The following is a 15,332-nucleotide window of genomic DNA, read 5'->3' as shown; positions in this document are numbered from 1 at the left end:
CGTGCAAGAATCATCCTTTTTCAAGGACATATGCCCGAACTGGGCCCGCCGGAGCGCTTGGTAGTGCGACAGTCCACACATCTACCTGGACAAAGGGTACGGCCCCTCCCCCCAATCTATAGGTAGTCAAAACGGGCATCTGCCCTCGAAGACCTGGCCAGGGTAGCGCCGGATGCTTCTTCCGCTCATTTCCAACATATATTGTCCATAGTTGCTGCTTCAAACCTGTATCTAGCTAGTTTTAGGGAGTTCTGTTTAGACAGCACGTCCAGATGCCCCCTGGGAGGCCGCAGATCACGTGGGCCCCGTGATCCGCCGAGTGACGTTAAATAATCAAATCAAATCAAATCAAATCAAATCAAATCAAATCAAATCAAATCAACCAACCCCGAACTCTCTAACCTTTCTCCGTCTTCATGTATAGCCTCCACCTGGTCCTTTGCATCAGCTGGAATCCCCACCAGAAAGACTTTGCCATCGAATGTCTTTTCGTGCGCTTCAGCCATAATGGACCTTGCCGTTTTGAGCGAGAGGATTGAAGTAGCCGAGTACACAGCCACAATAACGGACATGCAAGCATATACCCAGCCTCGTCGGGTATACACACTCTCTAACGGTCTACATTCGTAGGGTCTCGAAACTTACAATATCGGGATCCTCTTCCCGTTCCACTTCTCTCTTGTCCTCTTTGCCGATGTAATAGTCCCTGCGCGGCGGCCGGAAATTTAGCTTTCGGTACAGTTCAGCGCTGATGGTTGATTTGTACCCCTCTTCAACACGTTCCTTGATGGATTGGCTGATCAGATTTGTCTTGCCGATAATTGAGGTTAGTTCCTGAGCGCTACGCGAAAATGGGGCGGTTGCCTACAGCCATTGTCACCAATAACCACCACTCCAGAAATTGTTTTCGGTGTCATGATTCCGATGTCGGATTTAACGAGCCAGGCCTTGCATAAGTACAGCGTCCTCTGGATATTTAGCCGCTTGAGGCAACTGGTGATTTGTTGGCCAGAATGGGATAAAGCCATTGAAAGATCTGGATAATAAGGCCACGGAAAGGGCTATCCTTCGTATTCGTGGGATTGAATTCAGCATGTGATTCTGGGCTAAATGCGAACTTGACTACTCTGACTACTGAACATGGCTATATTACGAGGCAACAATGAAAAATGAAACACCAAGGACCATAGGCATCAGCATCTCCAGCCCGCGCAGGAGACTAGTAACACCTGCTCCTTCCCCAGTCTGACAGGTATTGCTGAAAACATTCCAGTCCTGGCTTGAGCAGTTCGAAGCCGCGCCGGCGTTCATCTCATCCACCAAGCTCTGATTGAACTTTAACGCACACGGAGTCGCCTCTGGAGCCGTCTTGTTCAGGATTGGACAGTTGTCACGCACGGCCTTGTAGTCGACGATCTCGTATGTCGTTGAAACACTGCTGTCCGGGCATGAGCTGTTCAGCCTGTCGAAAGACGCTGATTCTCCTCCTTCTTCAACAGAGAATATAACCTCGGTGGGTTGCAAATGGTCGAACTGGTAATAGAATAGCTCGCTGACATTCGTTGTCGAACAGGTGAGCTCGAAGCCGAATTTCCAGGAGAGCTTCCACTGGCCTGCTGTTCCATTGCGAAGCGGCTCTGGGAAGTAGTAAAGGAACAGAGGGTCGGCCGGGGCAGTTTCCGAGTCGGTATAGTTCAGCAGCGCGCCCGTATAGTTCTGACGGGGGAATGTTCCTTCCTCTGTCTGGCCGAGAGGTTGGTCGATGCGCTCGAGCTGCCAGCTCAGTCTCATGGCCATTTTCCAGGCGAAGTTAGCGTTCTGCGGCCCCAGAGTAAGGGGACCTGCTGGGTGGGGGCGAAAGTGGCATTTCTGGGGAAGACGAGGTCAAGCTCGATTTTCTGAGGAGTTGTATAGTTTCGAGAAGAGGTTGCCCAGCAGGCAGGGAGGGCAGCAAGGAAGATGATACTGAGAGAAGTCATTTTTCCCTGTCTTTCCTTTTCCCTGTTCTTTCTTTCTTTATTCCTTGTTTCCCCTTCTCTAATGAGATGCTGAAGAGTATTGAATCGGCTGGTAGAAGGAATAAATGAATATATGAATGTGGTGTGCCCCTATTGTGGCCGAAGGACGGCGGTTGCAGGGTATGCAGGGGCATCAGAAAGCAACAATCAGAGAGTAGCAGGACCATGACTATTATACTATCCTTTGATCATTCTTCACCGTCCACCGGAGACTTTCTCATAAAATGACCTAGGCACTGCCAAGATATTCCCGGAGATTGTCCAGTTATTTGACGGGACGAACTGGACACAAGCTAGCAACAAGCTAGCGACAAGCTACTGTTAGTCTACTAGACGTTCACCAATCAGCTGGATGCTTCTTGATCAAAGACTTTAGCAAGGTAGATACTCCTGGTGATGGCCTACTGTTGGGGACCAACACACTTGCAGCGGAGAGAATTCAGTTATTGGCCATGTCAGTTCTCTCTCTGATTTGAACGCGTCATTTACAATCTATTCCTGTTGCTAGCTGCTAATAGACATACACATGAGCTGCTGGAAGGCATGGGATTGAACGGTTCTCCCAATTTGATTGTTCTGTCAAGGGCCGGACGGCCGTCTGGCCGTACTATAAGATGGCCCTCAATTCGTAGCCCTAGTACAGTCGGACAGACATTGTAAAGCATCATTCTTTCCCTTCTTTACAATGCAGGGGTTCGACAACGTTCTATTGCTCAGGTTTGTTTTCTGTTTTCTCCCCTATTTGTTTCTGCTTTCTCCCCTTAGAATTGGTCTTGCTAGTCACTAAATTCAAGCAGATCTCAAAGCCTTAGAGTACTTCACAGCACACCCGGATCGGTTGGACACCGCTAAAGACCTTACCTATACTGCAGTGGGTTCATGGGTAAACATCGCCAAGGACAGCAACACCGGAGACTAGTAAGCCATTATCGTTGATCAGTCTATACATAGCTAACTTCGGTCTCAACAGCGGATGGGATGAGGACGATGTAATCGAATTTGAGAGTTACATGGGCGATGTCTGGAGAGGTTGGAAGAACTCCACTGAGATGGCCAGCAGGGCCCTTTTCAACGGCTCAGACAGCACAATCACCCTCCTGACAAAAATGATGAAAGACGGTAAATTGATTGAAGGCTCCACTGCAGGCAACGAGGTTGAGGACGAAATAAGCAGCGAGGAACGGGAGGCCTACATCGAGAAATCATTCTATGCATACGTGATCCCCTTAGTCTGGCAAAAGTCCGGCCAGAGGGTCATCGTGATAGACACCGACGGTCTTGCATGCGACAACAGCAATCCCGTCTCCGATTACCTTGGCGACTCTACTGCAAATGTCACCAGGCCTGCTTCCAGGAAAAGAGGTACTACCTGGTCCAATTGAACGGCGATGCCTCGAACTCGTGTCAAGATGCGCGCAATGCAAGCGGGACGAGCCTCTGCGTCCCCTATAAGTTCTCTGTTCCCCCAGGTTTGGATACTCTGGGGACGACCTTGGAGGGAGAATCTGTGCTGGCATGGGGTGGATTGGAGGCGCTCGGTATCGTGGCATCGTAAGTTATCCTCATCATCTGAGCCATCGCGCCCCTCTTTTCCCTCCCTTTAGTATCCCGGGGAACAGGTCTCAGCCTGTGCTTTGATAATTATTAACCAACGCTGGCATATTTTCTAACACGGGTAACCTCCTACAACAGAAACGGCGGCAAACCCGGATGGAGCATGTCCGGTCTTTCCAGCTATGAAACTCTTCAGGCCATTGAGAATGCAGGGCTCATAACAGAAAATATCCGCGCTGCTGGACACAACACACTTCAATGTGTAGTGCTGAGGAGGCCTTTGCGAATCGGGATGTCAATTCTGACTTGGAGATTATCCTTGCAACGATGACTGAGTAACAGGAGGTTTTGATTGCTAGACTTTATAGCCACAGGAACTGTGCTGAGAATGGGCTTTTCGAGTCCTTTAAAAGTAGCATTGGCGCGAGCCTCCACTTTTCAGCCTAGTTATTGAAACCATTCTATTTTTTCTTTGGATCATGGAGATATGTGGCGTTAATAAACTACTATTGCGTGAGCCCAGCCTGCAGCAGCATGGATCAATACTATACCAATATCTGTACTTTACTTTCCATTCTGTATTGCAACTGGCAGAGTTGACGCCTAGATGATAGTATCCAAGTATATCTAAATATATCAGCACTAGTGCTAGATCACATCTTATCTTTGACAGACCTCATCACTTCAAGAAGCGTTCTGCGTCCACCAACGCCTTCTCCATATCTATTATATTCCACTCCTCGACGGTATACTTAGCTACTAAGATCTACTATGCGGTTTGAGAGGCTCTATCTGGAGGGTATTCCCGTTTAACGCTATGGTTGGACCTTATTGACCTCGGGATTAAAAGCAACACTCTAATTATAGGCGTAAATATATATATCTTGTCCTTATATTTCTCCGCAACAGCAGTCTTTACAGCATTGTCGAGCACAGCCAAGAAAAGCTAACGAGTTGAAACTAGATACAGCTAAGATACAATCCGGCTATAGACGCCGCTATCGAGAGTTGAGCGTAATGAAGTAGCTGAGATGGCTTCATGCTGGCTGCTTAGTGATCGGCGGACAAGCTCCGGATAGCTTCAGCTGCCCCACCTGCGCTTGTCACTCCTCACCTCAGCTCTTATTTCCCAAGACTCACACGGCCGCCATGGTTTTCCTTCCCTAATTCTCTTCGATAATCCCTAATTCTCTTCGATAATCTAATCCACCTCGCAATGAAACCCGTCGTCTCCGTCCCGATCATCGCGGCTCTCGTCCACCGCGCCTGGTCCCGCAAGTCGCTGACGCCCTTCGGCATCGTCGTCGCAGCTCTGACAGCTATCGCGCACGCCGTCAATCCATGGTCGCTACCGCTATTCCTGCTTTTAGTCTTCTATCTTGGCGGGACGAAAGCCACGAAGGTACCTTCCCGTCTTCTCTCTCCCCTTTCCTCCTCCTGGTCCCTTATTGTGTCGGGTCGCTGATCAAACCTCTCACAGGTGAAACATGACATCAAAGCCCAGCTCACCCTCTCCGCGACGGGCTCCCACGGCGGTGAAGGTGCTCGAACACACATCCAGGTCCTTGCAAACTCGATAGTTGCTACTGTTCTCAGTCTGGCCCACGCCTGGGTTCTAAGAAATAACAAAGCGGGTGGTCCGACGGCGGAGTGTTTCTCAAACGGGCGCCATACGGCCGATTTGCTTGTCGTTGGGATTGTCGCGTACGTTTGCACCAACTCTATTTGTCTTTTGTTTTTTACGAGTGATGCTAACTTTTTTCTTCCCGGCTCTGTAGTAACTATGCTGCCGTCGCGGCCGACACATTCTCCTCCGAGCTAGGCATTCTCTCCAAATCAAAACCGCGCCTCATCACATCGCCTACGTTGCGCGTCGTTCCACCGGGTACAAATGGCGGTGTCACGGGGACAGGAATACTTGCTGGTTTGTTCGGGGCATTCACAATCGCCGTCACTTCTGCGGTTCTTTTGCCTTTCTGCGGCTCTTTCAAGAGTACGTTGCAGGACCGAATAATCTTGATTCTCGCGACGACGGTCTGGGGTGGGCTTGGGAGTATCTTGGATAGTGTCTTGGGCGGATTATTCCAGGCTAGCGTCGTTGATAAGCGGAGTGGGAAGATCGTTGAGGGAACTGGTGGCCAGAAGGTACTGCCCTCTTCTGATGACGAGATCTTGAGTTCGCTAACAGATCTAGGTCCTCCTTCACCCATCGTCCACAAAACCTGGAAACGCAGCAGAGACCCTTCGTCCGACCGCTGGCACAACGGGCGCCCAACTCCGCAACACAGAGACTGCGGCGAATACGGTCGCGCTCAAGGGGACCAGGGCTACGGGGACGTCAACAGGAACGGAACACGGAGAAGAGACACATCATGAGAGCCGTCGTGTTGAAAGCGGACACGACATTTTGGATAACAACGCGGTTAATGTGTTGATGGCGTTGATTATGAGCGTAGGGGCTATGGTGGTGGCTAGCTATGTTTGGGATCTGTCATTTTGGGATGCTTTTGTTTGAGCTGATCACTTACCCAGCAGATTTTGGATCTTCAGGCCAGCTTGAATTTAAATCTTGGTATACTTGGCTTTATTCCTAGTCTGTTAGCGTGTATGTCTTACGTAACGTGCTGGGCTTTCCTAGACAGCCGGGAATCTGGTGGTTTCTGTTCCCAGTTTCAAACAATCCCATACAAGCTGCATGGCCAAGCCCTATCATCTTTATCCCGCCTCGTATACATCCACCACATCGGAGTATCATAATTCTGTCTTACTTTTACACCTCTCAGAAGAAAGAGCAGGCTCTTCAGAGTCAATACCGTCAAACAACGTTTAAGGACACTTTATCCAGAAAAACCTTCGCATTCATGTTCCCATGTTCTCAGAAAGCCTCAGCTCTCGGGCTTCCACTTCAAGCATCCAGCATTCAGACAACTCTTACATTCCCGTCCTTGCACATCTACCGAGATACCTTATCCATTCTTACGATTATGCCTTTTAGGGACTCCCAGTTATCCCAAACCCCAGCGCAATCATCTTTTCCCCTACAGCCCTAAGTCTAGCCTCCTACTGCTCGCTAACAAATATCAACTCCCTGGCAATCTTAAGCATCTCCTGGGCTGGCTATATGCCGTTGCCGCTACGGGAAAGTGGCAATAATGTACGTACTGTACGGCCACCACCTATCAACCTATGAATCTAACTATCACACACCTATTCGCAGGATGCCCTCTTTTTTCCCAGACGACTGGGTTCCTCCTACAGCGACGAAGCTCAAGAGGTCGCGCTGCGGATAGGGTCATCAGCGACGTGAAAATCAGACCCGTCTGGCTCGCTCATGCTCGAGAGCTCAGACTCGCTCTCTACACAGCGAGGCTTCGCTCGAGACAGCAGCAACGGCATTCAGGTCTGAGCGGCGTAGCTTCAGTTTTGGCTCGGATTAGAATAGGGATGGAGCTGCAGCTTGGATGACGGCGCACTTCAATAAAGAACTGGGAGTGGTGAGATCCTTTCAAGGAAGCGAGTAGGAGTGGCGCTTTGGCAGGAGAAGGGGAGGATCTGGTAAGGATCTGGAAGAGTGAAGATAAGTGGGACCCATGGAGGATAGGGGATAAAGATGGGGAAAGTGTGAATGCGAAGAGAGGGGCCGGGGCGAATTTCTGGTTAGTAGGGTATTCTAGGAAGGTTAAAGGTAGGGGGATATGGGCGACGCCATCTAACTTACCTTTTGGACTATATATTAAAGGAGTGTCCTACTTTTTCAGACTTTTATAGGCTTGTCTTAGAGGTTCGCTCCTAAGTCAAGGACACCAAGCCCTAACCTCCACTCGCATGTAGCTAGTGTCATTTAGGCCGTAGATACGGATCCGGGACGCATCATCTTATGAGCTGAAGTTACTTAGGTAATATTGGCTGTGCATATATTTTAAGCCCTGGATGGATATTTAGTAGTTATTTTCCTACTGAGCATAAATATAATCCAAAATAACAACCACGACAACCTCACCACTTATAACTCTTAAAGATATCTACAAGAATAGAGTGCAACACAAAAGCCGAGAGCAGTCTATCAAGACTCATGTATAAAATACTGGGTTATGGTATAAAGGCGCCCAGAAGTTCCATAAGCATCGCCCAAAGAGCACGCAGGACACTGGCGTACAGATTCCGCAAACAGGCGCAGGAGAAGAAAAGACTCAAGAGGGAGTAGTTTCAGACTGGGCCAAGAGCGAAAATCCCAGTGCCAACTTCATTCATCTTCGTCCTTGTCATTTCCACTAAGCGGCTCTACCACCCACATCCTAAGCATCTCCGTAAATATCCCCTCATAACCCATCCTCAAATACATACTCACCTCTCCCCTTGGCTCGTACCCGTCTTCGTCCTTCAACCATGGCCGCTTCCACCTCATAATTTAATTTTTTCCCACCTGGAATCACTCATTTAGTAAACAGATCTCCCTCCCACCATCTTGTGGTGCGTATCTGCATGTCTATAAAGATATCCACTCACCTCCTTCCCCTTCTGTATGCTCCTCAAAGCCCTCACCACCTTTTCCTCCTGTATCAAGTCCTCGATGCGCTCGCGTTCCCACCCTAAGAAGCCCATCGTCACTCTCTCCCCGTTTGTCACGCCCTCGCAGAACCTTCTCCACTCCACCGGACTAGGAATAAACTCCCACTCCTGTCGTGGGAAGATGGCGGTCTTGCGGATGCGACTCGCCATGTACTTCATGGGGAGCGGAAAACGGAAGGTGAAAGGCGTCTTTGGCAGCGTGAAAGCGGAGGATTCGTACCGTGCAAGCCAGGACATGTCCCAGTCGGGAATCGGCTGCTGGAGCAAAAGGGTTCTGGAATGGGTGTCCCAGAAGACGCGGTAGAAATCTTCGTCCGCTGAGGGGTTAACGTTGGAGGCAGTCCAGGGTTTGGGACGCGAGGGTCCGGGAGTGGGTGGTTGGGTGAGGGTGTAAGGTTTGCGTTGTGCTTTGTGGATGTGTGTATACATAAGGGTGGTTGAGGGGGCGATGAGTCTGCTTTTTCGTTTGCGGATTAGTGTTTTGGGGACCGTGCGTTCGTTGGAGGAGTCCAGGCTGTTCGCGTCGGCTTCAGCCTCAACGGCGAGATCATCTTCAGGTGAGTCTTCGGTGTAGTATGACGATGGGGAGCCCTGGGATTTAGCGAATGCTGGGCGGGGTCCGTACCTCTGAAGAGCCATTTCTTCAGCCTCCTCATCCTCCCTCAGTGGAACAGGCGACTGTAGCTGGCGAGGATTAAAGCCGAATTCGTTTCTCTGTTCAGCGCCTTGACTACGTACCTTGACATAATCGTCCTCTTCGTCGTCGTCGTCGTCCCAGTCTCTACCTTCTGCTATTCCCTTCTCCTTGAGAACAGCCAGGACCTCGCCTGACGCAGCATTTGAGCCAGAAAGACGCCGCTGTTCTTGTTCAGGTCCCTGCTCAGCCAGACGTTCAACCTCTTTCCCATTTCCTTCTGCCTCATCCACCCAATCCCCCTCCTCCTCCTGCAAAGCTCTAAGCTTTGCTACAAGCCCTAGAAGAACATCACACCGCTCAAGGTATTCCGCATCATCCAGACTCGTCGCAATAGACCACGCCGAGTTTGTCTTTCTCTCAGCTGTATCTGCGTCCCCTCTCAACAGCGCGGCCTCAACATCTAACAGAGTCCCAATCATCTTGGCCACTTCCATATTTCGGTTCAGCTGCTCCAGAATCGGTTCGATGGGGTCGGCCTTGAGCTCCTCTACAACCTCCTGCAGCTGCGTGAGCATGGTAGGTGGATGTGGAATGCGGTTTAGGAGCTCGAAATCGAGCAAGGGGTTTTCTTTACTTCCTGGTGAGATCGCGTCGTCGTCGAGATCCGACTCTGTGTCGGGGCTGGAAGTGCGGCTGCCATTGCAGAGATACAAGGGAGGGGGGAGGAAGTGAGTATCTTCGCGGTCCCAGTTGTAGTCGTCTTGAGCAGGGTAACTGTCAATGTCAGAGTCCGTGCGCAGGCCCTTATAGCGGGTGCGACGGTTGGAGATGTTGGAAGGAGACGACATCCTTGTGTTCGCTCTTTCGGTATTCAAATGTTACGGTATGGTTTGGTATGGTTCTGAGATAAATCGATGGGCGAGCAGACAGTGCGGAGAGGTTGTTTTTAACATGCTACAGACAAAGAATAGTACGTTCAATACAATCTCAATCAGACTTTGTACGAAAGTTTCTTTGTTGAAGTCTCTAGCATGAAGAAAACATCTCTTTATCTCTTCCGGATATTCTCTTTGTACTTTATAACCTCAATTCACAATGTATCTAGCACCTAACATTGCACCTAACATTGCACCTAACATTGCACCTAACATTGCAGTCGTCTCAGTACTATAGAAAAACATCGCACTAAATGGTAAAAGTCTGGTCCAGCGCCCAGGCCAGGAACAAGCTAGACAGAAAGCGGGATAGCCGGCCGCCGACCGCGAGGGGCAAAAGACAGAAAATTGCAGGAGAAGATAAAGCAGAAAAAAAAAACCTCCCCCACGTTACTCAACACAGCAAACACCTCAACACCTCAAGGTCCTCACCCTACTTGCCGCATTTCTAAGACCTATCTACACTCAGATTATTCAGAATGGGTAACGTAAGTCATCTGCCTAGTTTAATTAGTTCTTTCAGACCTACTCCACCATGATCTACCGGATAAGTCCACCGTCTTGCGCTTAGGTAACTGACAAAGTGCAAACTCCAGGGAGCAAAAGCCGCCTCTAAGCGTGAGCGTAACGCTAAAGACGCCAAGTCTGGCGGCAAGTCGCAGCTAAAAACCGTATGTTGCATTTCTTTTTAAGCCCTCTCCATTTCGTTGATTTGCCATCCGGTAGGGAGTCCGGTGCCTAATATGAGTATGTAGAATGAAGCTGCAAAGGACATCCAGTGCGTCGTATGCCGCGCCACATTTCTCAAGACCACGAGGGGTCCAGCGCTCACTGAGCACGCGGCGAACAAGCACAACAAGACACTGCAAGACTGTTTCCCGGGCTTTGTAGATGCGCCCAAGAAATGATCTCTTCTGCCTACGTGCCTAACCTGCCCTGCCTGTTTCGGCATCGGGTGAGCCCGCGTTGGAAATCTCGAAAGGAGTGTTAAGGAGTTTGACTTGATTGGGATCGGACTGGATTTGCCTGAACTGAACTGAGCGATTTGAGCGCGAGATACCTACCTATTCACCACCTGCCTACCTGCCTTTGGTCTAGGTGTCTGCTTGTGTACCGAGCAGCGGAATCTAATCATTTGCATTGTTCTTTCTCTCGATTAACTTCAGTTGGGCGGTCAATATCGTACCATACTTATCGTTTTGAGAAGGCACGACCCTGCGCAGAAGGTAGCTTTGGAGTAGGTGCGTCCCAAAATACGGGTGCTGTGCCTCGCCCAAGGTGAGAAATGAGCGAGTCACATGAATGCTTTCCTAAGCACCTTGCGGAGCAACCTGCAGATGGGATTGTTGCCTACTTAATTCGATCAGTGTTCCTAGCGGGCTCATCTCTACATTAGATACCAACGTAGGGAGTGGGTATGTAGAGTACCTTGCCCGTAACTTATTGCTAGATAAGGCATAGAAGCATAATGCCCGGTGGCTAGCTGGATGGGTTCTCTCATCCTTCATTTACTGTTATTGCCTTGAACATTGACAGGGTACGCGCTATGATGCTGGTCTAATGCCCTTGACTCGGCACTTGGCGGCTTGCCTTGCAACCTTGTTATTATACAGCAACCTCCTTTTCAAGCCCGCCCTTCCTCTGCCTCTTAAAGCCCCTCCTTAACCTCCTCCCCCACTTCTCCCTACTCCGCTTCATCGCCCTCTCAGTCCTCTCCCACGGGTAATTCACCGGACTCTCACCCCCAGTGAAGATCATAAAATCATAAAGAAAGGCGCCAATAAAGGCGCCACAGAAGCTGCCTGCCCAGGGTCCATAGAACCAGTACGGGTTGAGGAAGAGGTCGCTTCCGTAGCCCAGTGCTAGAAGTGCTAATCTTGGCCCGAAATCACGAGATGGGTTTAATGCAGCACCAGTCTGATAGGAGAATGTGATGCTCAGCGTGTACACCATTAGCCCGACAACCAGGGCGTTCATTCCTGCGCCTGGTGGCGCGTTCTGGTCGTCGCCTAGCGCGAGTACAGTCACAGTGAGCACAACTGTACCGAGGAACTCGTTGAAGAAGGCGGTTTGCGGGTTGATCCAGGGGTTGCGTTGAGATGTGACGAAGCTGTTGAGGACGTTTGTTGTGCCGCTTGTGCTGATGGAAAGATATTCATTTATAGAGTCGTGGTACAGCCCGTAGACCGCAAGCGCGGCAACAAACGCGCCGATAAACTGGGCCGCAAAGTACTCTGGCATTTTCCGCTTGGGAAATCCGCGATAAAACCAGAGCATACACGTGATGGTTGGGTTAAGGTGTGCACCGGAGACGCCACCGGAGATGTAGATTGCCATCATGGCTGCGAAACCCCACGCCCAGGCTGTGGTATTGGGGTTTGTGGTCCCGCCGAGGGTGACGCTGAGATCTGCGGCGAGGCCGACAGTGAGCTGGATGAAAACTGCGAGAGATTCGGCGAGGGCTTCGCGGTGGTGTGTGCGGATGACGCTCCAGACCGTGTGATTGTTGTGAACTTCTTCCTCGACGAGATCCTGGACGAGCGGGTGCAGGTCCTCCGGGTACGCAGCTTCATCGAAATCGAGCTGATCGGGGCTTATCTCAGGTGATGGGGGCTCCTCTGGGATGTGTACGTCCTGGAGGGGTTCATCACTTAGGTCATGACCACCTGTGTCGTCAGGGGGCGAGTGCGAGGAATCGTGGCCCTCACGTTCTGGGACTGCGGAAAGTTGCTCTGATGGGCGCGGTTCAATTTGAACGCCGGAAGGCCGTCTGATTGCTGTTGACGAGGTACGAGATATCCTCGACGTGCCAACGTCCCCGGTCAGAATCTTGTTCACAAAATTGTTCTCCCTCTGTATTCGCGCGTCGTCCACCTGCGCCGCCATCTTCTTCGGATCAGCCTTCTCGATCCGGCCAGCTTCCAACTCATTTGGATCGACATCCAGCCCCTGTTTCTGTGAGTTTTCTGCCGGCAATGGCGGCCGTTCAGTCGTACGACCCTGCAAAATCTCCTCCTTCGTCGGGACCATCCCCGGCCTTACGACGCGGGGCAGAGGCTTCGCCAAACTCCATACCGGCTTCGTGTTCGGTGGCTGCTCATATTCGGGGTTGAGGTCGGTGTATCCTGGATGTACAAAGGGCTCATGTGCCGCTCGGAGCTGAGACGTCTCCTCTGGCCCGGCAAAAGTGAAGTTGCCTCCTGTGCGGTTGGCGAGCGTCGTTCGCGATGACAAGCTGGATACACGATTTGTGCGGCTTCGTCGAGAGATTCCTGTGCTACGGTGACGTAGGCCCGAGCCTTCGGTTGCCAGTCCAGATGGTCGTCTACCACCCCCGACGCTGCGGGTTGGTGAAGGGCGGGCTTGCATTCGCTCTTCGTCTCGGAGTCTGGCAGCTTCAGACTAGGGATATCAGTGCTATACCCAACTGCAGTACGGTGGATCTTACTTGAGCTCTTGGTCTCGAAGGCGCCCTGTCCGCCATATTGTTAATTGATTCAATCTTCACGCTCGTGCTGTATGGTGTATCTGAGCCATGGATGGAACCAGGGACAGAAAGGTACGCTTCTAAAGTAAAGCAGCAATTAAGAACAGAGGCAATAACACAATCTCCGCCATAGGTTCTTCCGAGCCCCGACTCGGATAGTGTAGCCGTTGATGATACGAAGTTACGCAATACCTCCATTGTGAGCCGGTGAGTGTCCAGCGTAGTGGAGTTGCTCAGCTTGGACTGGTATATTCTTTTCCCCATTGGGTAAGCCGGCTGTTCATCGATCGATGACATCAGCCAACAGAACAATACCTAAGCACTCAAGCCTCAATCTCTGAAGATGTTTACATTCCCCAACGCAAATCATAATATACTCAATAACAAATACGAATAATCTTAAATCTTTGATGGCAGACTGGAGCATTGAAAAACAAGCTCCGATCGACCAGTCTCCTGGCCCAAGTACGGGAGGTGACCGCGGCTAGTCGGGGCGTTGCGTTAATCCGCAGCGTGGAGCAGGATCGGCCGGGCGACGTTACTATGATGTACCTCAATAAGATGTCCGGCCACCCGATACAATAATGCAAAAAAAAAATGTATGCTGTATATCCTTGATGACGGATGTTTACGGACCCAGCTCGATAAATGCTAGGCGATATGCTAACATCTCAACTCGAGATGAGACGCTTCCCGAAGTCCCAGGCGCCGTGGCTGTGCTAAAATCTGACCCCGCGTTCGTCAGAGGTGACGACGATGTGTTAGGCATGTTTCATTATTGTCTCAAGTGAGCGCCTGGACATATGGCTTCCAAAATGAGATGGTGGCATAACCAAGAGCATCGCAGCAATGGTATGTTCCTGTTACTCTCGGGTCCAGGGAGAAATACGCTAGGCGCTGTTTAGGTACCATTCAACGGTGAGCTCACTCTAGTTGACCAATCGCGTCAGAGATTTTGCTGGAAACCCAGGTCCTGCAAGAGAAGTTGCTTAATAAATGTCAGGAGAAATATTAGAGCTATGCATACGATGGCTACAGTAGACGTCGTTAATGAGCTAGTATAAAGTTGTGCATTTTTTAATCTATCCCAACCCTAGGTATCTGGTATATCCTTCATATGCGCCAAGTTCCGTTCCCATATATACCGTGAGCGCTACTAGAGCGCATCCGTCATGAGTCGTAAGACCGCCTGCCTGGGCGAGGGCCTGCCTATATGCGGGTCGTGGAGGTCCAAGAAACGCCAGGAAATGAAAGAGTGACATGACGTTACAAGGACGATTTTTTCTTCTTGCTTAGTTCGCTGTACCCAGGATGAGGGTATAAGCAGCACTGCTGGAGCAGGCACGGGTGTTGTGATCGTCAGGGTACTGGTAGGATTCGGAGCAGTTGACGTCGCCGGGGGCGCAGGTGACGGTGTCGCACGAGCTGTCATCGATGCTGACATCGAAGCCGGCAGCCACGAGCGGCGAGTCTGAGCTCAGATCGATGCTCGACATGTCCCAGAAGAGGAGATCGCCAACCTTGGTGTACTCGTACTGCAGCACGTCGGAGCCATCCTCAGAGCATCCGATCTTGATGGAGATGCCGCCGCCAGTGGGGTTGGTCTGCCAGGTCTCCTGGTAGGATTGGCCAGCGGGCAAGGTCACCATGGGCGAGGCGGTGGCCGAGACGGACCAGAGGTAGAGGTCGTGGGACAGGTTGTTGATGAGGGTGACACCGCCGCTGATGCTGCGGGGCGCCGGAGCGAAAGGCAGGGCCGAGGCAGTGACCAGGGTAGCAGCGAGGCTGATGATCTTGTTGAAGAGCATTCTGAAAGAGTGGTTGTGATTGTCTGTCGTGTGGACTGGACGAACGAGGTTGATAAGTATATCAAGGATTGACTGGGTCTGATCTACAGACAAAAAAATGTGGTTGTCAAAGGACTGTGGGAGGTTCAACCTCTGTTCAAGGAATGAATGCTTTCTGGTGCAGAAAGAGAAGAAGTGAAAGGATGAGGGAGGACAGGGTATTTATCCCCGCCTGTTTGGCTACATGGTTCTCGCCGAAACTTCGGTGGGCGGTTGTCAAGAATTTACGAGCTGGGCCACGCCCGGTGGACCAGAAGAGTGAGGCATCAGATTCACTGTTGCTGG

At 50.8% G+C, this 15,332-nt stretch overlaps 7 protein-coding genes across 7 annotated transcripts; 3 read left to right on the top strand and 4 right to left on the bottom strand.

The window, feature by feature from the left end:
* Nucleotides 1–420: 420 nt before the first annotated feature.
* BDW70DRAFT_129657 (uncharacterized protein) lies at nt 421–2,327 on the bottom strand. The gene is made up of 2 exons (XM_073735651.1): nt 631–2,327; nt 421–572 (listed from the first exon to the last, which is right to left on the bottom strand). The coding sequence occupies exon 1, from the start codon at nt 1,795–1,797 to the stop codon at nt 1,150–1,152; it is 648 nt and encodes a 215-aa protein (XP_073599544.1). The 5' UTR covers nt 1,798–2,327; the 3' UTR covers nt 421–572; nt 631–1,149.
* On the top strand, nt 2,096–3,573 carry BDW70DRAFT_156887 (uncharacterized protein; the record flags this gene model as incomplete). Its single annotated transcript, XM_073740258.1, has 4 exons — nt 2,096–2,138; nt 2,816–2,936; nt 2,989–3,380; nt 3,428–3,573. The coding sequence occupies 4 exons, from the start codon at nt 2,096–2,098 to the stop codon at nt 3,571–3,573; spliced, it is 702 nt and encodes a 233-aa protein (XP_073599543.1).
* Nucleotides 3,574–4,721: 1,148 nt separating this feature from the next.
* BDW70DRAFT_129655 (DUF92 domain-containing protein) lies at nt 4,722–6,278 on the top strand. The gene is made up of 4 exons (XM_073735650.1): nt 4,722–4,974; nt 5,053–5,276; nt 5,351–5,717; nt 5,767–6,278. Exons 1-4 carry the CDS (start codon nt 4,789–4,791, stop codon nt 6,085–6,087), a joined length of 1,098 nt encoding a protein of 365 aa, XP_073599542.1. The 5' UTR covers nt 4,722–4,788; the 3' UTR covers nt 6,088–6,278.
* A 1,731-nt stretch (nt 6,279–8,009) lies between these two features.
* On the bottom strand, nt 8,010–9,626 carry BDW70DRAFT_156885 (uncharacterized protein; the record flags this gene model as incomplete). The annotated part of the gene is made up of 2 exons (XM_073740257.1): nt 8,010–8,825; nt 8,880–9,626. The coding sequence occupies 2 exons, from the start codon at nt 9,624–9,626 to the stop codon at nt 8,010–8,012; spliced, it is 1,563 nt and encodes a 520-aa protein (XP_073599541.1).
* A 475-nt stretch (nt 9,627–10,101) lies between these two features.
* Nucleotides 10,102–11,187, top strand: BDW70DRAFT_129652 (uncharacterized protein). Its single transcript, XM_073735649.1, has 3 exons — nt 10,102–10,201; nt 10,310–10,384; nt 10,469–11,187. The coding sequence occupies exons 1-3, from the start codon at nt 10,193–10,195 to the stop codon at nt 10,619–10,621; spliced, it is 237 nt and encodes a 78-aa protein (XP_073599540.1). The 5' UTR covers nt 10,102–10,192; the 3' UTR covers nt 10,622–11,187.
* Nucleotides 11,188–11,318: 131 nt separating this feature from the next.
* On the bottom strand, nt 11,319–13,197 carry BDW70DRAFT_170831 (MIP/aquaporin family protein; the record flags this gene model as incomplete). Its single annotated transcript, XM_073743032.1, has 3 exons — nt 11,319–12,910; nt 12,946–13,108; nt 13,162–13,197. 3 exons carry the CDS (start codon nt 13,195–13,197, stop codon nt 11,319–11,321), a joined length of 1,791 nt encoding a protein of 596 aa, XP_073599539.1.
* Nucleotides 13,198–14,492: 1,295 nt separating this feature from the next.
* Nucleotides 14,493–15,008, bottom strand: BDW70DRAFT_156882 (putative antigenic thaumatin domain protein; the record flags this gene model as incomplete). The annotated part of the gene is made up of 1 exon (XM_073740256.1): nt 14,493–15,008. One exon carries the CDS (start codon nt 15,006–15,008, stop codon nt 14,493–14,495), a length of 516 nt encoding a protein of 171 aa, XP_073599538.1.
* Between the last annotated feature and the right edge of the window lie 324 nt (nt 15,009–15,332).

The sequence above is a fragment of the Aspergillus foveolatus genome (genome assembly GCF_047715535.1).
Source record: "Aspergillus foveolatus strain CBS 279.81 unplaced genomic scaffold BDW70scaffold_6, whole genome shotgun sequence".
Classification (NCBI taxonomy): Eukaryota; Fungi; Ascomycota; class Eurotiomycetes; order Eurotiales; family Aspergillaceae; genus Aspergillus; species Aspergillus foveolatus.
The sequence above is the reverse complement of the archived record's forward strand: the minus strand, read 5'-3'. Positions and strand labels throughout refer to the sequence as shown.